The following is a 26,647-nucleotide window of genomic DNA, read 5'->3' on the forward strand; positions in this document are numbered from 1 at the left end:
GTGAATTCTAAGCGGGAGAAATACAAAAATCCCTTACTTAGGCATAGAATAGTAAAATGTTAGAAAAGTAAAGAAAAGAAGAAAAACCTTAAAAGCAGCTGGGGGAACATTTATTATCTTTAAAAGAGCAATAATAATACTAATTTATAGCTGACTTCTCAGTAGAATCAATGGAAGCCAAAGGACAGTGAGCTAATATATCTGAAGTGCTAACAAATCTTATCTGTCAGATAGATTGTTAGAATCGTTTATCGTTTACCCATCAAAAAAAATTGTTTACCCGTCTTTTAGAAATGGAGGTGAAATGGGAGCTCTTGGCTGTCTCAGTTGGTATGATATATGACTGATCTTGGTAGACAATGATCTTGGGGTTATGAATTCGAGCCCCATGTTTTTTTTATTTTTTAAGGACTTCCCTTTAATAGTTTATTGTCAAGTTGGTTTCCATATAATACCCAGTGCTCATCCCCACGAGTGCCCTCCTCCATGCCCATCACCCCCCTTCCTCCCCCACCCCATCTGCCTTCAATTTGTTCTCAGCATTCAAGAGTCTCTCATGGTTTGCCTCCCTTCCTCTCTAACCAGAGCCCCATGTTTACTTAAAAAAAATAAAAAAAGAAAGAAAGAAACGGAGACAAAATGAAGATACTTTTCAGATAATAACCTAGAGAATTTATTTTGGGTAAAATTGCATATATTGTATTGGCTGTATAAAACAAAAACATAGGATTTACATATTTATAGAATTAACAGTGCAAAACAACCATATATAAGTTAGAAGGGGAATTGATATGGGTTTGAAAATTTATATTAAATTATTCTGCTTCTAGAAGACATACTTTACATGTAAACATAGAGAGAGGTTGAAAGCAAAGGGATGGAAAAGATGCATCATGCAAACATCAATTATAAAACTGATGTGTGTGTATTAACATCAAAGCAGGCCTTAAGACATAATTATTAGGAGAAGAAAGAGGAACATTTCGTAGGGATAAAAGATTCAGTTCATCAAGAAAATAATTCTAAATGTATTCCTATAATAGCATAGTCTCAAAATGTATAAAGCAAAAATTGTCAGAATTAAAAGAAATAGACAAATTGATGATCATAATGGAAGATATTAATATCCTTCTCTCAGTAAATGCTAGAACAGTAGACAAAATTAATATAGATGTAGTCCTTTCAAATAATATGATTAACTACCCTGACCTAATTGACACATGTAACACTGTATCGCATGATTTCAGAATATATATTTTTTAAAGAACATTTACCAAAATTGATTATATTCTGGTCCATGGAGCAGATGTCAGTAAATATAAAAGGATTGAAATGATACTGAGTATGTTCTCTGACCATATTGGAATTATTCCAGGAATCAGTAAAAAATAGGTAAGTAGAAAATTTCTGTAAGTTTGGAAATTAAGAATAAAATTCTAAATAATCCATAGGTCAAAGAAGAAACTCAATTGAAACCAGCAAATATTCTGAATTTTAATGAAAGTATGACAATCAAAACTTGTAGGGTACAGCAAAAGTCATGTTTAAAGGAAATTTATAGCCTTAAATTTATGAATTAGGAAAGAAAGGCTGAAATAAGTGACATAAGTATTTATCTCAAGGAGTTAGAGAAACAATAAACAGATTAAATTAAAAGAAAGTAGAAGGATATGACCCAGACAGCACAGTTAACAAAAACAAAACAAGTGGGCTTATACCAAACGAAAAAGTTTCTGCACATGAAAGGAAACAATCAACAGGGTGAAAAGACAATCCAGGGAATGGGAGAAAATAGTTGCAAACTGTAGGTCTGATTAGGGATTACTTTCCACAATATGTAAGGACTGTGTAACAACTCAGTAGCAAAAAAACCTCATCACTTTATTTAAAAATCAGCTAGTGACTTGAATAGACATTTCTCCAAAGAAGACATACAGATTGCCAGCAGGTATATGAAAAAATGCTCAACATCACTAATCATTAGGAAAATGCAAATCAGAATCACTGTGGGATATATCACCTCCTCCCTCTCATGATTGCTGTTATGAAACAAATAAAAGACAACTAATATTGACAATTACATGGAGAAACCAGAGTCTTGCTTACTGCTGAGGAAATGTAAAACAGTATAGTTGCTGTTTCAAGGCGGTTCCTCAAAAAATTACTAATTTTTTTTAATGTTTGTTTTTGAAAGAGAGAACATGAGTGGGGGAAGGACAGAGAGAGAAAGAGAGAGAGAGGGAGTCAAAAAGTTAAAAGTAGAACTACAATATGATCCAGCAATACTGGATAAATATCAATCCAAAAGAACTGAAATCAGAATCTTGAGAGAGATTAGCACTCCTGTGCTTATTACATCATTGTTCACAGTATCCAAGATGTGGAAACAGTACATATGTCCATTGACAGATGAGTGGATTAAGGAAATGTGGCATATACCTATAGTGATATATGGCATACAGTCTTTAAAAGGGAAACTATGAAGTATCTAAAATAGTCAAATTCATAGACTCACAGAGTGGAATAGTGGTGGCCAGGAACTGGGGCAAAGGGGAAATGAGTTACTAATCAACAAACATAAAGTGTCATTAGGCAAGGTGAGTAAGTTCTAGAGGTCTGCTGTGCAACCTTATACCTATTGTCAATAATATATTCGATTATTAATATTAATATTAGTATGTGTTAATGCATATACACTTAAAAATTTGTTAAGAGTAAATCTCATGTTAAGTGTACTTACCAGAGTAGAATAAAATTTAAAAAAATAAAATGGAAGGAAATAATCAAGAGTAGAAATCAATATAATAGAAAACAAAATGCATTAGGGAAGATCAACAAAGCCTAAAATTGGTTCTTAGTCTTTTCAAATAATATTGATAAACCTGGCACAACTGTCCAGAAAGAAGAGTGAGAACATAAATCATGAATAAAAAATGAGATATCACTCTAAATCCTACACCCAAACCCATTGAAAAGATGGGAAAATATGAACAAATTCTTGAACTGATTTTGACCATACTAAATCTTGTAATAATCTGAATTTTTTTTTCCAAAATAGGCACAACAGCAGAAAACCTTCAGTGTTGCTCTGCAGAAGCAAAATCATGTACAACTTGGGAAGAATATGTACTTCAGTGATAGAATTCCAGAAGAAAGGAATGAAGTTGAATTGAAACGTGCATTCGAAGAAGAGGATGAAAATGAAGAGGAGGTGACAGGAGTTCTTTCCTTTTTCCCCCCTTCTCTCCCTCCCTCTTCTCCTTCCCTTTCTTCTTTTTTTTTCATAACTTTTTTCTTTTGAGTTGTAATGTGCATCTTTGTGACTATCAGTATTCCCATTTGCTAAGTGAATTTATATAGATACAGATCAATTTGTAATGAGCTACATTTATAAGCCATACGTAGTTGAACCTAGGTATTCTGCCATAATTAGCAGTAAAATTGTAAATGTAATGATTTTTTTTGCTGTGATCACTCATTTTAATTTATCTGTGGCAAACTTTTAAATTCATGATGGCTGACCTTGCTGTTAGACTTACTCTGGTCTAAAGACTCCCCTCCCCCCCAATTAGTGCTAAGACATGACAAAATGATTCTAATATGATTAAAGTTTTTTAATTCTTGAAAAAGTTTTGTCTAGAAAACCTGAAATCATTCTTAACTACTCACTTTCTTTCATCCTGTATATCCAAATTTATTCCTAATCTTACTCTCTGCACAAGTCTTCAATTGAGCCTACTTTCTGTCTTTTCCTTTGAATTTTTTTTTGAATTTAGTTAATATCAAAAGGAGCCTGTTGTTTATAAGGTTTGCCTTGTCAGTGAGATTTTAAATTCTTTTTCTAAGGACATAGTCAGGGCATAGTATGAACTTTTAATTAACTGATGAATCATATGAATATGTGCCCATGGTCTTCTCTGAGTTTGGAAAACAACTGAATGTTCAGTATGAATGTTTCTACTATATGCCTGAGGATGAGTGAGACTATATGTATTTATGTGTGTGTATCTCCATGTATGTGTGTAGATACACACATGTATTTGCATATATATGTAAGTGTGTATATAGATACATGTATATATGAGTATGTATCTGTGTATATATCTATATATAGATATGTGTGCATATGTAGTGGAATCTGATATTGTACTGAATACACACAAATAAACTGCCTAAGACAGTTTAATGTCTTCTTTATGTGGAATTAGTGTGTCCTGATTAGTCCCTGGAAATTAAATAAATGTTTTTGAAAATTTTTTTTGTTCTTTCTTAATCAGTATTCAGAGAATCTCTATATTCTCTTCTCAGTCTCTGTTCTTTAATCATCTTATAATCTAAAACACTCAACAATGATGAGTAATACATAAAGAATGAACTGTTGAATAAAAGCCAAAACAGTTCAAAGGCATTATGTTAATACTGTATGATTTTTTTAGTTGATAAATGTTATAACATGAAGTCTATGAATCTCCTTGTCTGTCTTTAGCTTCCGTTATCCAACAGTAAGCTAGTAGTTTAATAATTTTTAAAATGTGGTTTTATTTCTCAGGTGTTAACTGTTCAGGATCTGGTTGATTTTTCTCCTGTTTACCGATGTTTACACATTTATTCTGTTTTGGTGAGTATCTTCTATATATGTATAGTCTGTGTGCGCGCGCGCGCGCGTGTGTGTGTGTGGGCGTGCGCGTACGCACATGTATGTGTATATACACATAAATATTTGTATAGTAAGAAAGAAATGTACACATCTTAGGCCTGCTTTCCTTGTTTTCTAAATTTTTTTAAATGTTTATTTTTGAGAGGAGGAGAGACAGAGTGCAAGTGGGGGAGCTGCAGAGAGAGAGGGAGACACAGAATCGGAAGCAGGCTCCAGGCTGTGAGCACAGAGCCTGATGTGGGGCTCAAACTCATGAACTGTGAGATCATGACCTGAGCCGAAGTTGGAGGCCCAATCGACTGAGCCACCCAAGCACCCCTAGGCCTGCTTTTCTAAAGGTTTACCATAAGTTCAGTGAGCTGTAAATCTTCATGCGTAAATATTTGTGAAATATTCCCTGCGAGTAAAGCACTTACTTTTCTATAAGTTATCATAATCTGCTTTCAAGTGATACACCACATCATGTAGAAGAACCTTACAATAGTATACTTTCATTTCACTCTTCTTATATTTGTACAGTTGTTGTATCACAATTACTTTTAAATATGTTGCTTCTACATATGTTTACTTCTTCAACATTGTATTCATTTTTGATTAAGCAATTATTCTTTCAAAGAATAATAACATTATTGGGGCACCTGAGTGCCTTAGTTGGTTAAGCGTCTGACTCTTGGTTTTGGCTCAGGTAATAATCCCACAGTTCTTGAGTTCGAGCCTGCTTGGGGTACTCTCTCTCTCTCCTATCCTGCTCATGCTCCATCTCTTCTTCTCAAAATTAATAAATAAACTAATTCCAGAACATTTCATTACCAAAGAAAGAAACCTCTTCCCCATTAACAATCATGCCTCATTCTCCCCTCCCCCTAGTCCCTGGCAACCACTCAATTTACTTTCTAGCTCTATAGCTTTGCTTCTTCTGGATATTTCATATAAATAGAATCATAGTAAATGTGGCCTTTTTTGTGTTTTGGCTTCTTTCACGTAGTTGGGAGCTTAGGTTATTGATTGAGATCTTTTTTGTTTTTAATACAGACATTCACAGGTATAAGTTTGCTTCTAACCACTGCTTTAGCTGCATTCCATTAGTTTTGATATGTTGTGTTTTTGTTTCCATTAATCTCAAAATATTTTCTAATTTCATGTTATTTGTTCTTTAACCCAACAGGTGTGTAGAGGTGTGTTGTTTCATTTCCATGTTTGTGAATTTCCCTAAAGTTCTTCTGTTATTAATTCCAAATTTAATCTCGCTGTGGTCAGAGACCATACTTTGTACGAATTCAGTTAGTGTCTAGTGTTCTTTATTTTTGGCTCAAGGACAACCTTTTGTATTTCTTTTAGGGAAGGCCGACTAGCATCAAAATCTCTCAGTTTTTTGTTTATCTGGGAATGTCTTAATTTCTCCTTTGCTTCTTTTTTTTTTCTACTAACACCTTTTATTCAGTTTTTAACCATACGAGCAAGAGTCAAAACTGTCAATTTTTCCAGTGGCACTTTCTACACACCAGAAGGTAGTCGAGACTCTCAAAGAAGAAACAGTTTAGATTTTTCCTCCCTTCAAAATGTTTATCAAATCCTGTGTTTCTCACAGGCTTTTCAAACACATAGAAAATAAGAAATAGTCCAATGAATGAAACATACCAAATATCAGTAATAAGGTAAGACACATTCCTTTGGGGAAATGGCTGTTTAAAAAAATCCAGTCTGGGGCGCCTGGGAGGCTTAGTCGGTTAAGCGTCCGACTTTCGCTTAGGTCATGATCTCGCGGTTCGTGGGTTCGAGCCCCACGTTGGACTCTGTCCTGACTGCCAGCTCAGAGCCTGGAGCCTGTTTCAAAGTCTGTGACTCCCTCTCTCTCTGACCTTCCCCTGCTCACACTGTCTCTCTCTCTCCTAGAAATAAATAAAACATTAAAAAAAAAATCCAGTCTGTATATGCAAAAGTAAAGCAAGGAAATTTAGTCTTTTTCTCTTCTTTAAAAATCTGTTTTTCCTAAAATATCATTCCACAAAATTGGAAATGAAGGACTAAAAAGGTGAGGAGAGGGAAGGGAGGGAGAGGGAGCACACATCATTAACACAAAAAGTAAAATTATACAAACTTAAGCAGTTTATAATAGACTAGGGTCATACTCCAGGATACCAAACGCTGGTATAAGAAATTCACCATTCTGCAGGAGCTAGAAGATTTGTACTGCTGCGTGAAGATCAATGAAGAGCAATTAACTACCTTGGAGCAATTCCCCTTCCCACTTCAAATCCGGGTTTCTGCACCATGCCTCTACGGGGCGGTCCTCTCATTCCACCACCCAGCCCACCTCGAGGACCTCCGGTCCCCACAGGCGGTTCTCTTGACAGTCTCCTTCCCGGGCAGTTCAAGTCTTCTTCTCTTCCATATTCAGATGGACCTCACCTCTGAACATGATGGGCCTGTTGCTAAGGACCTTCTGAACAGGCCTTTTGAATCATCAAACACAACGAAACCAAAATTGGGTAATTTCCCACTGCTGTTAATGCATAGCTCTACCACATTCCCGTAACTTTGAAAAAAATCTTTAAGTTCCAGTTTATCCACTTCATGTGGCAGATTGCCGATGAAAAGTTGGTGACTATCAGGGTCTCACAGTTCTTTGGAGTTCCACGTCACCTTGCTCACCAGCCTCATGGATTGGTCTAGGTCCCCTCTGGGGAGGAATATTTATTCATTGCTCTCACACTCTTTGATCCCTCTGAGGCTTCTGCGGCGGAATCTGAGGCCTCTCCGGACGAGGCTGTGAAGTTGGTACTTTAACAACATGACATGGTATCCCAGTAACCAAGACAGCTCCACTGGATGGAAGATTTTTACTGGTCACAGATGCCCAAGAAAATGTCCTCAGGTCCTCCTGGACTGTCTGCACTATGTCTGCAGGTGCAGGGGAAGAACTCTTCTGAGCATCCTCAGGAGCACTTTCTTCCAGCACTGGCTCAGACTTTTCCTCTTGGATTTCAGACACAGGTTCTTTCTTGCTCTGGTTCTGGTTCAGGATCAGGCTCTGGTTCAGCAACAGGTTCCTCTAAATGTTCTTCCTAATCATTGCTGACAGTCTGATCATAGAAAGTTCCAGAATCATCAGATACCACCTCGGGTGTCTGCTGTCTTTCTTCGAGTTCCTCTACCTCTTCCTCAGATTCCTCCTGAGGCTCAGTGACAAAGCCAACAAAGACCTCATCTTGGTATGTGAAGATGTCATTGTGAATGTAGAACTTGTTTGCAACAGAGCCCTCAGGAGCAAGGACAAATGTCTGCATGAATTTCCTCAAAGCCTGGTTGTTATTGGAGAGTAACTCCATCACCTGGACCACCATACCATCGTTCAGAGTGATATGAGCTTCAACATGGCGGATCTTAGTGTAGCAATTGGTAAAGTTTTGTGACATGACTTTCCTGTGGATTTCTTTTTGTCCATAGACCGCATCTTCTGGCTTTCCATTTGAATCCAATCCCACATGGCCATAAGAAGAGTTCTTTCCATAAAATCTGTGTAGCATGTCTGGGGCCTGGTTCAGCAGCGTGTAATACTGCCTCACAGATTCCCACCCGACCAGCAGGGGACTAGGCTTCTCCATAACCATTGCTTTGGTCAGTTCATCCTGCGCGACCGAGAGGGAGAGGAACAAGCTTTGCTCCACAGCACGGCAAAAGGCAAAATCTCACGCAGCTATGTCCGCCTCTCCTTTGCTTCTTATGAATAGTTTTGCTAGATATAGAATTTTTGGTCTTTTTCTTTCAGCACTTAGAGTATGTCTGTGGAAGGCATTTATATTTGAATATGTCTACAGAATGCATTTAGAGGTAAGGAGTTTTGAGGTTTGGATTACTCACTGAAATTGGATTAAGTTAAAATAATTGAAAAGGAATGGTAATTATGTTAATTAGAGCAAATACAATTATCTTCATTAGTTAACTTAATTTTTCCTTTTAGTTCCCTACTAAAAGCAGGACCAACTCTGCCTGTGAGCTGAGATAAAAGTGATAAGCACATTATCAATCTAAACATACTGTTTTACAAATTAGTGATGTTTCAAGTATGTTGTGCATTCTTGAATAAACCTGTAAAAAATTTTTTCTTGGTAAAGCTATAATAAATTATACTATCATTTTTGTTTTGTTTTTAAAGGTTATTTGTTTATTTTGAGAGAGAACATGTACTTATGTGTATGATGAGGGACGGGCAAAAAGAGAGGGAGAGAATCCCAAGCAGGCTCCATGCTAACAGCATGAATTCAGGAACCATGAGATCCTGACCTGTGCTGAAACCAAGAGTTGGATACTTAACCAACTGAGCCACCCAGGCACTCCTGAATTATACTATTGTATAAAAACAATGATACTTTTAGTCTGTTCTGTGATGAAATAATTCTTTCAATGTGTCTGATTATAAAATATTTTAACTGCTCAAATTCTTTTCAAAGTTAGTGTTTTATCTTTTATAATATCAGGTAGTGGTATATACATTTAACTACATTTACAACCTAAAGCAAACAGAGGATAGGTTCCATCAAGATTACATTACGATATATAGTAACATTGAAAAATTGGCCTCCAGTTGTCTGATCTCAAGATTTTCCTTTTTCCTTTTTTTTTTTTTTCCCTTTGTTTTGCTTCTAAACTAGATCATCTTGGCCTCTAATCAAGATGCGGTTCTTAATCATCTCAGTTGTTAAAGTGGCCTCTGTTGTGGTTTGATTCTTTAAAAATTCCTTTCAAATTAGATTTTTGCCCATAGGTTTTTGGGTTTAGTGTAGAAGAATTATTTTTTACTTTGATAATGCTTAATTTTTCTGCTTACATGAGCCCAGGAAACTGGAGTGAGTACCAACAGGCACTTCTGTTACTTTGTGTTAACCTTGTTCTGTGTCTGTATGATGCATAAGGGCAGTGACCATGAGAGTGTTGTTTACTGTTCTTTCTCTAGTGCCTTTCATTGCGTCTGATACTTCATAAAAATTTGCTGAATTAGTAATTGCCTCTTTAATACCATACTAACTTTTTAATAAGTTATTTTAAGTATCTTTATCCTGGTAGCTTATGTCAAGAGTCATTAAGCTCTCTGGGAAAGAATATGTCTTTTATACCTTGTGCAAAAAGATGTTGAGCCAACAGATATTTTATGAGGTGTCAGTGTGGCTTCCCTGAGAATAATATGTTGGGTATTAAATTATGTTTCATTGTTCATAAGTTATGTTCATGTTCATTGTTTAATTTAAAATTAAAGAAACAAAAGCATAATTAAATTATCAAAATGATCAAAAGTCAGTGGTAGAGAACCAAGAGATGATAGGAAGTTTTAGACTCCAGTCAGCTTTGTGATTATTCATAAAGAATCTATGATTCAAATAGTCAAATATTCAAATTAATGAAAACTCTCAGAATTTATATATTATGTAATTAACTACTGATTTATAATTTTCAATAACTTACTTTTAGTTTTCCGTGTGTTTTTGTATCTTTACAATATAAAGAATTTATAAATTTAAGAAAGCTGCATTTTAAAAGATACCAGTTTTGACTAATTCAGGCAGGACTTTTTTTTCCCTTTTTTACTGTGTAAGCGAGGTTTTACTATTCTGTAAATGTAAGTAAACTTTCATTAGCAAGAATACTTCTGGGGCGCCTGGGTGGCTCTGTCGGTTAAGCGTCCGACTTCGGCTCAGGTCATGATCTCATGGTTCATGGGTTTGAGCCCCATGTCGGGCTCTGTGCTGACAGCTAGCTCAGAGCCTGGAGGCTGTTTCCAATTCTGTGCCTCCTTCTCTCTCTGACCTTCCCCTGCTCATGCTGTCTCTCTCTCTCAGAAATAAATAAAACATTTAAAAAAATTATAAAAAAAAAAAAGAAAACTTCTGGTTGGTATATATGACCAAAAATTGGTAAAAGTAAATTATAACCAACATTTGGAAAAACTAATTCCTCTTTATTATTATAATTATGTCCCTTTCATTTGTTATTTCATTTATACTACTTTCTAGGAGTAACTGGGCAAATTACTCTTCTCAGTTAATTTTCTTATTTGCAAAATATGGATAACAATTTATAAAGTTATATTGGATATTATAGTAAATAGAAGTAATAAAGTGCTTAGGTTAGTGCCCAGTATATAGTAGCACTCAGTAAATGATAAAAGGATTCTTATAGAAGGGTTTCATTAATATACATGATTTCAAGAGACTTAAGTCTCTTACTTGTAAGTTTATTTTAGCCAAAGAACTCTATCTCCAAAATCCTTAAGGTAGCATTTTCCAAGCTCTGTTTGAATAAATGTTATGTTCCATGAAAGGAAAATAGGTATACTCTAGGGAAAAAAGGTTCTCTTTGGAAAATGCTACAAATAATAACCACAATATAGCTTATCATTTAAAAACTTTTTTTAATGTTTTTATTTATTTCTGAGAGAGAGAGACAGCATGAGCAGGGGAGGGGCACAGTGAGAGGGAGACACAGAATTCAAAACAGGCTCCAGGCTCTGAGCTGTCAGCACAGAGCCCGACGTGGGGCTTGAACCCACGAACTGTGAGATCATGACTTGAGCCAAAGTCAGACGCTTAACCGACTGAGCCACCCAGGCACCCCTAGCTTATCATTTTTAAGGCTTTGAGAAATCCTAAGAGAATTTCCTTAGCTGGCCATGTTATAAATTTTGTGTGTACAGGGGCGCCTGGATGGCTTAGTCAGTTAAGCATCCGACTTTTGCTTAGGTCATGATCTCACGGTTCGTGGGTTCGAGCCCTGCGTCGGGCTCTGTGCTGACTGCCAGCTCAGGGCCTGGAGCCTGTTTCAGTCTGTGACTCCCTCTTTCTCTGACCCTCCCCTGCTCACGCTGTCTCTCTCTCTTTCTCCTAGAAATAAATAAAACATTAAAAAATAAATAAAATAAATTTTGTGTGTACAGGGACCATTTTTCTTAAAATATGGAATACTGAACATAGTGTGAGAATTACTCTCCTTGGACTTTAAGGGGTTTTATAGGCTTTCCAAAAGGTCTTGGCCTACCATTTTTAAGGAAGGAATTTCTAGATCCTCTGCTTTTTCCTAAAAATGATCTCTCTGGGAACCTCAGCCTGCCTTCTCTTTCTTTTGGTGCTCAGCGAGATCTCTTTGGATCTCTTTTCATAACAGCTAGAAGTGCCTCAAGAGTCCTCAGCCCTGGGGGGAGCAAAAATCTTTACACTATATTGTTACAGTATTTATTCACTTCTCAGACATTCTAGATAGTACATACTGTTTTGTTTTTATAGTTGAGATAAATAAGGACTTAAAACTGTAGATTATATATTTGGAATACAATGTTAGATCATTTTCTGTACATGTGTTAAGGAGCTTTCATATCAGTGTGCACTAAACTGGGTCATCCATTCTGTTATTTTACCTGACAGTATGCCTACATTTGCTCCTTTATTTTCCCAATTTGATGCATACCCTCACTATGATATTTGGTGTTTTAAGATGAACTCTGAGTGCAAAGCTGTACCATAACATAGGATGTCAGTTGCTGATGTAACTGGAGGTACTTGCATCAATAAAAGAACATGTTGCTCTCACATGAACCCCAATGTTCATAGCAGCACTCTCAACAATAGCTAAAACATGGAAAGAGCCTAAGTGTCCATCAACGGACGAATGGATCTAGAAGATGTGGTTTATCTATACCATGGAATACTACATGGCAATGAGAAACAATGAAATCTGGCCATGTGTAGCAACATGGATGGACCTTGAGGGTGTTATGCTGAGCGAAATAAGTCAGGCAGAGAAGGACAAATATCGTATGTTTGCATATGATAGGAGGATTAGGAGGAACTTAACTGAGGAACAAGGGGGAGAAGAAGGGGGGAAATGGTTGGGGAAAGGGATAGAGGCAAACCATGAGAGACTCTTGAATGCTGACAAAAACTGAGGACTGATGGATGTGGGGGGGAGGGGGGATGGGCATGGAGGAGGGCATTTGTGGGGATGAGCACTGGGTGTTATGTGGAAACTAATTTGACAATAAACTATTTGTAAAAAAAAAAAAAAAGCTATCTTATTACTCAAAAAAAAAAAAAAAGAACATGTTGCTCTCTTAAAAAAAGAAAAGAAAAATCAAAACCCAAAAAAGAAAAAAAATATCCCTCTGCAGTTTAATTTATTCTTTGGAGTTTTACTCTTGAAGACTTTCTTGCCTGAATCTGGCACTCTTTTTTTTTTTTTTTTAAAGATTTTGTTATTAATCTCAATAAGCCAGGGTGGATCATTTGGTTAAGTGGCCGACTTTGGCTCAGGTCATGATCTCACAGTTTATGAGTTTGAGCCCCACATCGGGCTCTCTGCTGTCAGCACAAAGCCTACTTTAGATCCTCTGTCCCTCTCTCTTTCTGCCTTTTCCCCTCTTCTCCCTCCCACACTCATGCTCTCTCTCCCCCTCTCTCTCTCAAATAAATAAGCATTGAAAAAAATCTTTAAAGATTTTGTCATTTTTAAATAATCTACACCCAGCATGGGCTCACACTCAACAACCTGAGATCAAGAGTCACATGCTCCACTGACTGAGCCAGCCAGACTCCTGAATCTGGCATTCTTGATTGGCTTCCTCTCATGCCCTCTCTTGTTTTCCTTACTTCTTGAACAGTCTCCCTTTTGAATGCTTCCTTACTGTATCATTTGGTGTCTGTTTCTAGAAAAACTATCTAAGATATTTTATTAGTTATCTATTGCTGCACCTAACAAACATTTATTACTTCACAGGGTTAGCTATCTGAGAATGGCTTAGCTGGGCCATTCTGGCTCAAGATCTCATGAAGTTCTAGTCAAGATGTCAATGAGGACTATAGTCCTCTAAAAGCTTGACGGAGTTGGGGAATTTGCTTCTGTTATGACTGTTGGCAGAAGGCCTCACTTCCTTGCCACATGGACTGTCTACAGGCTGCCTGACAGTCCTCATGACACGACAGCTGGCTTCCCCAGAGTGAGTGATCTAAGGGAGGCTGAGAGGAAAAACATAATGTCCTTTGTAATCTAATATCAGAAGTGACATACATTTAGTTCTGCTGTATCCTTCTGGTGACTTAGATCAACCAGATGGAGTGCTGGATGAGACTACACAAGAGATCTTTGGAGGCCATCTTGGAGGTTACCACACTAACTTTATAAAAGAAAGACATGTCCTTCACTAATACCCATTGTATTGATCCTTTATTGATACTACCTTTGTGCATTGTCATGTAAAAAATTGCCAGTGTGCCAAATAAAGAAGTCTCCTTTCATGGTTAATCAAGGGAGTGTGTACACATAAGTCTGTCTTTTCTTGTGCAGAAAAGGAAAACCATGGTAGATAAAACATATTTTGTCCTGTGGTGTAGGATATTCTTAGTTCTTTTTTTTTTTTTTTTTTAATTTTTCAGTGTTTGTTTATTTTTGAGAGAGAGACAGAGTACGAGTTGGGGGAGAGGCATAGAGAGAGGGAGACATAGAATCCCAAGTAATCTCCAGGCTCTGAGCTGTCAGCATGAGGGCTCAAACCCAGGAGCAGAGAGATCATGACCTGGGTGAACGCTCAACCAGATGAGCCACCCAGGCGCACAGGATATTCTTAGTTCTGATACATGGTAGGTATTAATGACATAGGTGGGAGTAATGACCAGTTTTCACTTAAGGCCTTGATGGTTTTTGTTCCCCAGCTGTTGACAGTGAATATATTGCCTTTAAGAGGGAGTACTATGAGAGTACAGAAACAAGAACATAGGAAAATTTGAATGCAGAACTGTGTCGTATGTGTTTAAATATAGACACTGCTTTTGGCTAATCTTAATATTCATCCCTAGGATGTGTCATTTGCTGTAAAGAAAAACAGCCAAAATAATATGAGTTAGTGAAGTGGGATCTTTTAAATATAACTGGAGTATTTTCTGGGGCTGCCAGACTTTTGAAGTTACATTGACTGACCCATTCTTTCATATTCATGTAAGTTGTAATTCAGAAAAATTGTTGAAAACCATTTTGCCAAATTGTGTCATAAGTTGAAGTCTAGTTACATTGTGTGATATTTTTGACTTCATATTAAAATAAAATAAAAACTGACTGCTAGACTGATTAGTTTCTACTATGTCTAACAAAATTAATGTGTCATACCTGACTATTATACTTGGTTTTATTTCCTTATTTCCAAAATTGAACACCATAATTTTATGTTTGTCCATATATTTACTGAAGGCATATTGTATTTTTTTATCATACTCCTCCTTTTGTAAGTAACTTAAAATTCTATATATATATATATTACCTTGCATTATTATAAATTTAGTAATGAGAAACAACATTTAAGAAATGAAAATTTATGTAATACCTTGCTTTTTTAGGTTCATGAATGGATAAAACAATCATTGGATTTAAATACTCTTAATCTTGACTAGTTTTATTATTTTATTATTTATTTCTCAGTGGTTTTTATAATATTATATTTCATAATGCATACTAACATACTTATTTCAGTCAAATCATAAAATTTTCCGAGATACTGAATACACTTGCCTTACTTAATAGTTTGATTGTGAGGATTGTCCTTGCTAATTGGGTTTTAGTGTAGGCATTTTATCAGTAAATTACACACTAAATCTGTAGCTCAGAGTTTTTAACTAAAAAGTATGTTGTTAGGTGCAAAAAAAGTAAAACTCTATTTATCATGTTAAGAAACTCATTTCCAATAAAATTTAGTTTTTGTTTTATTAATTATCTAAAATTATTAATATACTTAGATTGTATTGATCAGTTATGTACTAATTGTAATGATAATTCAACATAGAAGGAAAAAGCTACCCTAACACCTAAATCTTTATGGTCTCAGGAATAAAATAAAAATATATTACACTAGAAGATATAGTTTTAGAGGGGTACCTGGCTGTCTAAGTCAGTAGAGCATGTGACTCTTGATCTCAAGGTCATGAGTTTGAGCCCCACATTGGGGGTAGAGTTTACTTAAAAAAAAAAAATACACACTATTAGAAAAAAACACAGTAAATTAGAAAATAACTGTAAGGATGGTAGTCTGAAAATATGAGTTAAAAATGAAAAAGGCAAACTATAATTTATTTCTAAATGTTAAGGAAGAGCATGTTCATATATTTTTTAAATGATTATAGATAACCGTTGGATATGTTTAAATGAGGATCTAATAGTTTTAATTATAATATACTTGAAATTGCATCCTTTATATCTATTTAAATTCATAGTGAAAAAAATTTAGTTTCTGAAATAAAAGTGTGAGGGGGACCATAGTGTTTTTGAAAATCTCTTAATTGTTTGAGAGATACTGGGAGAGCTGCCCAAGGGGATACCTAGGTAAATTTATTTTTTGCATTGTGAGTTTACTTTTTAAAAGTACTCTTTAAAAGCTTACTTAAGAAAAGTCAGTTTTTTTGGGTGCCTGGATGGCTCAGTTGGGTAAGTGTCCAACTTCAGCTCAGGTCATGATCTCGTGGTTTGTGAGCTCAAGCACCGTATTAGGCTCTGTGCTGACAGCTCAGAGCCTGGAGCCTGCTTCGGATTTTGTGTCTCTCTGCCTCTCCCCTGCTTGCCCTCTGTCTCTCACAAATAAATAAACATTAAAAAAAAGCTGTAAGTCATTTTTTGATAACTATTTAAATATTAAAACTATCAAAAATTTTTTCAGTGAAAAAATGAGTTTTTACTTTTTTTTCCATATTGCTAATTTTTTTTTTCTTTTGGATTCTCTTTGGAGCCTTGAGTGGGGGAGTGGGTTCCTAGCCCTTTCTTCTCACTCTGGATGGATTTTACTTTTAAGCAGAGAGGAAGACAAAAGAAATGGATATGTCATTTCAGTCATTCATTCATTCAACAAATAGTAATTGATTGCCTTCCATGTGCCAAATGTTGTGCCAAGTGATAAGGATACAATGGCAAGCTAGTTGGATAGGATCATATTCTAAAAAGCTGGAGTCAGGTAGTGAAGATAGATCTCTGTTATCCAGTATAGTAACTACTAGCTATATGTGGCTATTTAAATTTAAATTAATTAAAATTAAAATTCAGGGTCTCAGTAGTACTAGCCACTTTGCAAGTACTCAGTGGTCACATCTATCTAGTGGCTACCATATAAGACAGTGGAGATATAGAAGATGTTCATCATCACAGAAGGTGCTGTTAGACAATGGTCACATAGACTGCTAATTAAGAAGTTAAGGCACAGTGGTACCTGGGTGGCTCAGTCAGTTGAGCATTCGTCTCTTGATTTAAACTCAGGTCATGATCTCATGGTCATGGGATGGAGCACTGCGTCAGGCTTTATGCTGAGTGTGGAGCCTGCTTGAGATTCTCTGTCTCCCTCCCTCTGCCCTTCCTCCACTTGCTCACATTCCCTCCCCCCTCAAAAATTATAGCATAATTAATAAGTGCAATGATATGGATATACTGATTACTATGGGATAACATGATAATAGCAAGCCTCAGGAAGTTGATTAAGGAAGGCTTTCTAAAGGAAGTGACATCTATAGATAGTCCTGAAGGATAAATAAAAGTCATACAGAGAAAGAACTGGGAAGCACATTTCAAGAATAGCTTGTACAAAAGTCTGGAAGTGAAAAGAAAATTCTATATTAACTATACTGACATGAGATAGGAGATGGAAGAAGGTGCCAGATCATATATGGTCTTATACATTATTTTCAGAAGTTGAGGCTTGTAAGCTAATTTCTTTATATAGGTCTTCTCACAGACAGCCATATTTTGAATTGGTCAGTCGGAAAGCTGTAAAACCTTAGTGATAAGTTGGGTAACTGTTAAATTGTTTGAATTTACATTTAGTCTTCCTAAATGTCCTGGTAACAAACAATGTTACTGTTTTTGAACTATAAAGCCAAAAATTTATTCCTGACATTTAGTATGAAATACCACTTTAGTTATTATATTCCATTTGTTAGAAACCTAAGATGACTGTTAGTGGTACAGAAGTTACCTATTTTTAGTATGTTTGTGTTTCATTACTCTGTGGATTTTATTGTAGGGTGACGAGGAAACATTTGAAAATTATTACCGAAAACAAAGGAAGAAACAAGCAAGACTGGTATTGCAACCCCAGTCAAATATGGTAAGTATGTGAATACTTTGGATTGGTTATATTGTCACTTTTTCCCTTTTACCCTGCCTTAATTTCTTGATAGCATGTATCATTATTCATTCAACAACAAATATTTATTGAATATCTACCATTTCCAAAAATTGGTTTAGATGGGTATAGCAGTGAACAAAACAGGTAAATCCCTTCTCTCATGAGCTTACATTCTATTAGAGATAGATAGTAAAATAGTGAATAAATAAAGGAACAAGAAGATACATAAAGTATTGGGGAGTGATAGTTTCTGACAATATGGTAGACTATGTACTTATATTGTTCTATTGACAAAACAACTAAATAGTTTTAAATGGATAAAACATTTAAAATTTTTAAAAATTATTTTTAAATGCACTAAGGATCTTGTAGAAGAGTATAGTTAGGAGAAAAACTAAGTGAATATGGAATTGCTCTATATGTCACTTATGGTGATAATTATATGACTAGATGTGTTTGTGAAAACAGTGCATGAAAAAGTGAGTTTTATTGTATGTAATTTATACAGTATATCCCACTATAAAACAAACAAAACAGGGAAACCTAAATGAAAGACAGAAATCCAGATAGGTTCTATTAAGCACTAATTGTGGCTTTTATCTTAGAGGCATCTGTTGAATGAGAAAGCGTGAATTTTGAGGACATGGGAATACAAAGAGCCACTCTTGTGAAACTGAGACTCCAAAGAATTAGAGTCTCATTATTAGGATGACCTAGAGATTTAAAAAAAAACATCTGGGGGCACCTGGCTGGCTCAGTCAGTAGGGCATGTGACTCTTGATCTGGGGTCATGGGTTTGAGCCCCACGTTGGGAGTAGAGATTACTTAAAAAAAATAAATGGACACAGTGTTAAATATTTTTAAAAATCTAACAAAATCTCTTTGCTCTTTCTGCCAAACACTGTAAGGAAATTGCATATCTTATATGTTGGTGCTGAAGGATCAAGGGAAAAATCTCTGAGAATACATAACAAGTGGATTCTCACATGTGTTTGCAACACAAATTTATTCTACTTGGATAATTGAAAAAAAATCTCCAGTTGAAAATTTAATATGAAGTCTTGCCATGCTGATATTGCCTAGTAGAAGCAAATATAGATCTCTGAATTTTGATATCATAGTTTCAAGGAAAGTTAGCAAATTACAGTCAAAACTACTTATAAAACAAGTGAGAATCATTAAAGATACTGGCAACAGAGGGAGTCCTGGGTGGCTCAGTCAGTTGAGTGTCCCAACTCTTGATTTCAGCCCAGGTCCTGATCCCATAGCTGTGGGGCCAAGACCTATGTTGGGTTCTACACTGAGTGTGGAGCCTGGTAAAGACTCTTCCTCTGCCCTTCTCCCCCACTCATACACTCTCTGAAAAAAATTTTTATATATATGTGTGTGTATGTATATATATACATATACATATATGTATATATAACATAGGCAAACAGAAATAAATCCTAAGAGACTTTTAGTGTTTGAATTGTTAGCCATTTATTTTTATTTATTTATTTTGATTTATTATGAGAGAGAGAGGGAGAGAGAGAGAATTCCAAACAGGCTTCACACTGTCAGTGCAGAGCCTGACACAGGGCTCAAACTCATGAACCGTGAGTAATTGTGAGTTTAATGCAAATTAAAACTACAGTAAGATACCACTACATACCCACTAGACTGGCTAAAATTAAAAAGATTGATGATAGGTGCCCCAAATTATTAGCCATTTAATATAATAACTATTGAATATGTTTAAAGAAATAAAAGTCAAGCTTGCTGATACAAATAGGGAATAAGAAACTGTAAAGATTTACCAAAATGAAGAAAAATCAAGTAGAATACCTAGAAATAGAAGATATATTAACCAAAATTAAAAATTTTATGAATAGGTTCAGCAGTTGATGAATTCTCTTAGTTGATTTGAAGACATTACCTAGAAAGCCTCACAGAGAGACAAGAGGATAAAAATACACACGAGAGACAGAGGGGATACAGAGAACAAGTCTAACATGTCTAGTTGGAATTTCAGAAAAGAGAAGCTAGAACAAGTGAGACAGAAGAGGATTTGAGGGCATAATGGCTGGGAAGTTTCCCGTATGGACAAGAAATACAGACTTTTACAGAGTCACATCCACGGAATCCCAAGTTAGTTAAATAAAAAGAAATACTCTCGGGGCGCCTGGGTGGCTTAGTCGGTTGGGCGTCCGGCTTTCGCTTAGGTCGTGATCTCGCGGTTCGTGGGTTCGAGCCCCGCGTTGGGCTCTGTGCTGACTGCCGGCTCAGAGCCTGGAGCCTGTTTCAATCTGTGACTCGCTCTCTCTCTGACCCTCCCCTGCTCATGCTGTCTCTCTCTCTCTCTCCTAGAAATAAATAAAGCATTAAAAAAAAAAAAAAAAAAAAAAAGAAATACTCTCTGAGAGACCTTATAATGAAACTGCAGATCATAAAGATAAAGAGAAAATAGAAGACCTGAAAAATAGTATCAGCTATTAACTTGACTTAATTGACATTTATTGAATACTCCACCCCAGATAGCAGAATACACAATCCTTTCAAATGCACATAGAAGGTTTACCAAGGTAGACCAAATGCTGGGCTATAAAATAAATCTCAGCAAGTATAAGACTTGAAATCTTTTGACTCAAGATAATTAAATTATTTGTATGCAAAAAAAATACTTTTCCCTTAATCAGCAATTCAAGAAATGGATCATGGACCCAAATGCAAGAGCTAAAATTATAAAACTTTTAGAAAAAAAACACAGGCTAAAATCTTTGTGACCTTGGGTTAGGCAGTATTTTCTTAGGTGAGATACATAAAACATGAACCACACGATAAAGAAATTGATAAATTGAACATTAAAATGAAGAACTACTCTTCAAAAGGCATTGCCAAGAAGGTGAAAAGACAAGACAGAGCTTGGGAGAAAATACTGTAAAACTCATGTCTAACAAAGGGCTTATATTTAGAAAATATAAAGAATTTGTATAATTATAAATAATTAAAGACAAACTAATGGATAAGAGATTCAAGTAGACATTTGACTAGATATTCAAATGAGAAATAAGCACATGAAAAGATGTTCAATATCATTTTTCATCAGAGAAATGCAAATTAAAACCACAATGAGGTACCACTACATACCTACCAGACTGGCTAAAATTAAAAAGATTGATCATAGGGAGTGCTGGTGCAGTTCGGGTGGGTATAAAAACTATGCTGCCACTTTGGAAAATAGTTTCGCAGTTTGTTACAATGTTAAGCATGCACTTATCCTACAACCCAGCAGTCTTGCTACTAGGTTTTTACCCATGAGAAATAAAAACAGTGGCATATTTTAAATGCTTGTTAACCTAGGATTCTATATCCAGTGAAACAAAGGCAAAGATAGACATTTTCAGCAAAGAAGAGGAGAGTTTGTTACTTAGACATCCTTATTACAGAAATTCTAAAGAATCTACTTCAGGCAAAAAAGAAAGTGGTGCCAAATGGAAGATATGAAATGCTAGAAGGAATGAATAGCAAAGAAAGTATAAATATGTGGATGAATCTATGTCAACCATAGAAAATAATGTTAATACAATATTATGGACTTTAAAACAAGATAGAATTAAAATACACAGCAACAAAAGCATAAACATGAGGTAGGAGTTACTGAAATGAAACTATACTACAGTTTTCTGAATTGTCCAGAAGAGTAAAAATATTGATTGGTTAGGGTTTGATTATTTAAGTATGCATAATACAGTTTCTGGAGTAACCAGTAAAAGAGTGGAAACAGAGTATATACTCTCATATAATATTAAAAAAAACTAGAATGATAAAAAAATAAAATATTCATATCTTAGTGTTGATAAAAAATGATAATTGAAACCTATAAGCACATGATAACATTGACTCAAAATATTTAATGCAAGATTGCCAAAACTAAAAGGGTAAATAAGAAATCCATAATGGATTTTAAGGGTGCCTGAGTGGCTTAGTCGGTTAAGCGTCTAAGGTCATGATCTCGCAGTTCGTGGGTTCGAGCCCCGTGTTGGGCTCTGTGCTGACTGCCAGCTCAGAGCCTGGAGCCTGTTTCAGATTCTGTGTCTCCCTCTCTCTCTGACCCTCCCCTGCTCACGCTGTCTCTCTCTCTCCTAGAAATAAATAAAAATAGTAAAAAAAAAAAGAAAGAAATCCATAGTGGATTTTAAAGCATGTCTCAGTGTCTTACACACCAAATAAACTATCAGTAAGAATAAACAACATACTTAACAGACTTGTTCTATTGAACCATATAGAAGCCTGTTTCAACAATGGTAGAAGCCTCTTCTTTTGAAGCACACATGCTGCATTATAAAATGTGACTAATATACTCTGTTATAAAGCAAATATCAAGAAATATCAAACATCTGCTCTCATGTAGATTCCATTCTCTCTGATCATAGTATTTTAAAGTATTTTTACCTAAAAACATTTCAGACCCCAAATGTCTGAAAATTTTGAGCACATTTATGATATACGCAAAATACAGCATTTGAATGTAATTAAAATAATGAAATATTTCATGTAATAAACTTCTAAGAATGAAATTCAAATGGTCAAATATTTTCTTGTAAGCCTTTTGTTAAAATGATTAACATGCAATTGTAGATCATTTTTAAGGATTTTGAGTTTTATTATGAATCAGATATAAAGTCATTGGAAGGTTTTTAGCAGAAGATATAATGATCTGATTACTCTTTGAAAAGTATCATCCTGGCAGCTATCTGGAGAATAGACTGTGGGGAGCAAGCCTGAAAGCTGGGGAACTAGGTAGGAGAATGATGTAATAGCCCAAGTGAGAAATTATGGTGGCTTGAGCTAGCTTACTGAAAAGAGGGTTTTGAAGTTACATTTACTTTTTAACTTGTTGATTGTCTGTCTCCTTTTGAAGGCAAGTTCCATGAGGGTAAGGGCTTTTTGTTTACCAGTGTAACCCTGATGCCTTAAAAATGTATGCAGCATATAGTAGACCGTCAATAAATATTTGTTAATAAATACTGTAGTGACTTGGAACTTTTATGTTACTGTTATTCATTGGCTTAAATTGATTTTTATTTTTCATTTAAAGCATGAAACAGTTGATGGCTATAGAAGATATTTCACTCAAATTGTAGGGTATGTATCTAAATATGGAGATAATTCTTTTAATGTTATGTTTAATGTCAACTGCTTGTTTTCTGTTTGGGTTTTAATTTTTTTTTAATACATGTTATGTTGGTAATTACTGTTTTTAGGTTCTTTGTGGTGGAAGATCACATTTTACATGTGACCCAAGGATTAGTAACCAGGGCATACACTGATGAACTTTGGAACATGGCCCTCTCAAAGATAATTGCTGTCCTTAGAGCTCATTCAGTAAGTCAGACAAATTATGTTACTAAGTTTTTAATTCAGTTACTTCAGGAACTTCTGAAATGCATGATGTCAAAAGAAAACTGTACCTCCATCATTCTGCATTTTTGATAGCAGCTCAGATTTAGAAGCAGTAATGTTAGGCTTTTGTTTGGTTATACTGGGTTGTAATTTTGCAACTGACTGGGGCTTCCCAACATACTTTTAGTCCAGCATTAATAGAAAATGAAGAATTAAGCTGGTCTCATTAGTCTCAACTGACCTCTTCATTAGATCACTGAAAAGCACTGTGAAGAAAGGGTTTTTAATTATCATTCCAAATTCTTTGTTTCCAAAATAAACTCCACCATTAAAACTCATAGAACTTGTTCTTCGATGTTTATAATTTGTTTGCAGTAATATAATTACGGATTTCTTAAAAATGTGCAATTCTCAAAATTTAAACTCATTTGAAATGATGAACCTTTATGTAATGAGAAATTTTTTTATGCATGAAAGTAAAATGATCAAATATTTGCATAATATACCTTTTGTGCAAATAATATACTAGTACTATAAAGACTGTTGAAATTAATAATTGCTTATTATAGACATTTTCTTAAGATAGTCAAATACTTAAAATTTTGTAATCTATTATTTGTAATTTTATTATTGAGAATAGATAATGAAAATATTTTAAAGGGTTATTAGCTTATGTAGTATTTAGATTATAAATATACTACATTTTTTATTTATCAGGAATGTAGATTCTTTTTTTTTTTTTACAAATAGTTTAGTGAATGTAGGTTCTTTATACACTTGTTTGTCCAATGAACTATAACTTTTTCTAACATATTAAAGAATAATTATGTTATGGTCTTTCCCTAAGAATTTTTACTGAATAGAGAAAGCCAGCCATGGATTTAACTAATAAGATTTTAAATTTATTATAAGTCTGGCATATTAAAGGAAAAGTTTTCAGGTTTTATTTGTTTTTAACCAAATGACTCTGGTTTATATTTGTTTTTGTTTGTATTTCCACCCCTCCACCTCTCTCACCCAGTCTTATTGTACTGATCCTGATCTTGTTCTGGAGTTGAAGAATCTCATTGTATTATTTGCAGATACTTTGCAGGTGGGTGATAATATAACATTCAATTTATGGCTATTTTGAGCACTTAAAGATTTACAAAATATAGATCATGCTCATTTATTTTATTATGGATTAGTGGTGGTAAATTAGTAATAACCAGATGTTTGCTTATATATGATATTCCCTATTACCCAAGATTTTTCATTCTCCCCACCTTCCTGATTATGAAGCCTGGAAAGAGCTCAGGGAATATTGTCATCTTTTATTTATTAAAAAAAAATTTTTTTTACATTTATTTGTTTTTGAGAGACAGAGTGAGATAGAGTGCAAGTGAGGGAGAGGCAGAGAGAGGAGGAGACACAGAATCGGATGCAGGCTCCAGGCTCTGATTGTCAACACAGAGCCCGACACAGGGCTTGAACCCATGAACTGTGAGATCATGACCTGAGCCACTTAACCAACTAAGCCACCCAGGCACCCCTGTCATTTTTTAAAATATTGGTCATTCAGAGAGAATAGATTCAATTTTCCTTTTTTAGATAAAGATTTTTGTAGTTAAAAAAAAGTACATGTTATAGTGAAAAGAACTGTGAACTAGAAATTAGAGGATACAGGAGCACCTGGGTAGCTCAGTTGGTTAGGTTTCTGACTTTGGTTGAGGTCATGATCTCACATGGTTCATGAATTTGAGCCCTGCATCAGGTTCTGTGCTGACAGCTCAGAACCTGGAGCCTGCTAAAGATTCTCTGTCCCCTTCTCTCTTTGCCCCTCCCCAACTCATGCTGTCTCTCTCTCTCTCATAAAGTAAATAAACATTAAAAAAATTAGAAACTAGAAGATACAAGCACTGCCTTAGGAAGTCACACAAAACCCTGAGTTTATATTCCGCCCTTGCTATTAACTAAGTTCATGAGTTCGAGTTTCCCATAGGGCTCTGTCCTAATAGCTCAGAGCCTGGAGCCTGCTTCAGATTCTGTTTACCTCTGTCTGCCCCTTTTCTACTCGTGCTCTGTCTCTCTGCTCAAAAATAAAATTAAAAAAAAAAATAAAATTTTAAAAATAAGATTTAAACTGAATTGTATCAAAACTCAGTGCCTTTGTGATTTTCAGTATCAAAGTTTTAAGCTTGTCCATTTTACCTGATCACAGATGGTCAGGAATTGATTGTATTGTTTTCATGTTTAAACTTAAGGGATTTTTTATGGTTGGAATAACATTTCATGAAATATAGATTGGCATTTTCCAAAGTGTGATAATAGATGTTACTTTAAAAAGAGTTCTGTGATCAAAACATCTGGGAAATAAGTGAAGTAAAACAGACTTCTCCACTAACAGCCTCTTCAGAGCAAATTTATACCATATGATTCCAAAAGGAAGGTGCTTATGCAGCATTTTCCCTGTATATTTGACCTTTGAATCTTTTTCCCCCTATATGACATCTTGTAGATATAGAGCTTCATATAATATGCTTTGGGAAATGCTAATTTAAACTATTTGCTTCATCATAAGAGTTTTTCCATCTTAGAATAATAGTTTTCAACTTTGTTCTTAAACCTAAGAAGATTCTACAAGTTCCTTTAGTAGATTATTTTATTGTCTTACAGCTTTTCTATGTCTTATACTGTAACACCAGGATAATGTGGATTTTTTGTTTTCATAAGTTTTGTGACAAATATATCTGTAATATTGATTTCTGTGCAAAAAAAAATCTTGGTAAGTTTTATTTGAGACCACCTTAATTTTTTCAGGTCTGTCTCTAAATAACTTGAGGGAGTTTTGCTACCTTAACAACTAAAAACATTGCTACTCAAAGCATGGTGGGAATACCACTCACTGGTCTGGAAATGGTTACCAGTCCACAAATTGTTCATTATGGATCTATAACATAAAGGAACTTCTGTCAGAATGTAAATCAACTACATGACTAAGTACAAAATTTAGCTCAGTTGGCATGTATTTTGTAGCAAGACTTTCTTGATGTAGATTAGCGTCATTGATTTATATTCTGATGCAAGCTCCTTATCTCTTGGTAAGCCATAACAAACTGTTCTTGAGTTGGCACTTTGAGTACAACTGAATCTACAATATTTGCTATGGTTCCAAGAATTTCTCTAGAGAATCAGAGAAGAGTAATAGACAATATTCAGGTAATAGAGGCATTAAAAAGTAGCAGTGATGGGTGGACAAACCCTTGTAAGTATACTGCTTTGAAATAAGATTGAGGAGGACAAACCAGTTCTTATTACTTACTCAGAAATCCTGCAGTATTTTCATTCCACTGAAAATTGACAGGGTGAGTATTAGGTAGGTCTTACACAGTGTGGTCAAATTATACATTTTAACTAAAGAATTGGGGAGGGTCTTTTCATAAAAACTAGAAAACATTGCATAATATTTAGTTTTTAAAATTGACCCTTTG

At 35.1% G+C, this 26,647-nt stretch overlaps 1 protein-coding gene and 1 pseudogene across 3 annotated transcripts in view; one reads left to right on the top strand and one right to left on the bottom strand.

Annotated features, from left to right (window-relative positions):
* EXOC6 (exocyst complex component 6) overlaps positions 1-26,647 on the top strand; it is a 222,641-nt gene that overhangs the window by 75,370 nt on the left and 120,624 nt on the right. For all 3 annotated transcript variants that reach the window (XM_039230230.1, XM_039230232.1, XM_039230231.1), the window contains exons 7-12: positions 3,059-3,211; positions 4,550-4,618; positions 17,688-17,771; positions 22,873-22,919; positions 23,039-23,159; positions 24,199-24,270. In XM_039230230.1, the coding sequence (XP_039086161.1) occupies positions 3,059-3,211; positions 4,550-4,618; positions 17,688-17,771; positions 22,873-22,919; positions 23,039-23,159; positions 24,199-24,270 (546 nt within the window). The remainder of the gene's footprint in view (positions 1-3,058; positions 3,212-4,549; positions 4,619-17,687; positions 17,772-22,872; positions 22,920-23,038; positions 23,160-24,198; positions 24,271-26,647) is intronic.
* Positions 6,851-8,268, bottom strand: LOC120230599 (annotated as a pseudogene).

This window comes from Hyaena hyaena, unplaced genomic scaffold (genome assembly GCF_003009895.1).
Source record: "Hyaena hyaena isolate Hyena2069 unplaced genomic scaffold, ASM300989v1 scaffold_44, whole genome shotgun sequence".
In the NCBI taxonomy this organism is placed as follows: Eukaryota; Metazoa; Chordata; class Mammalia; order Carnivora; family Hyaenidae; genus Hyaena; species Hyaena hyaena.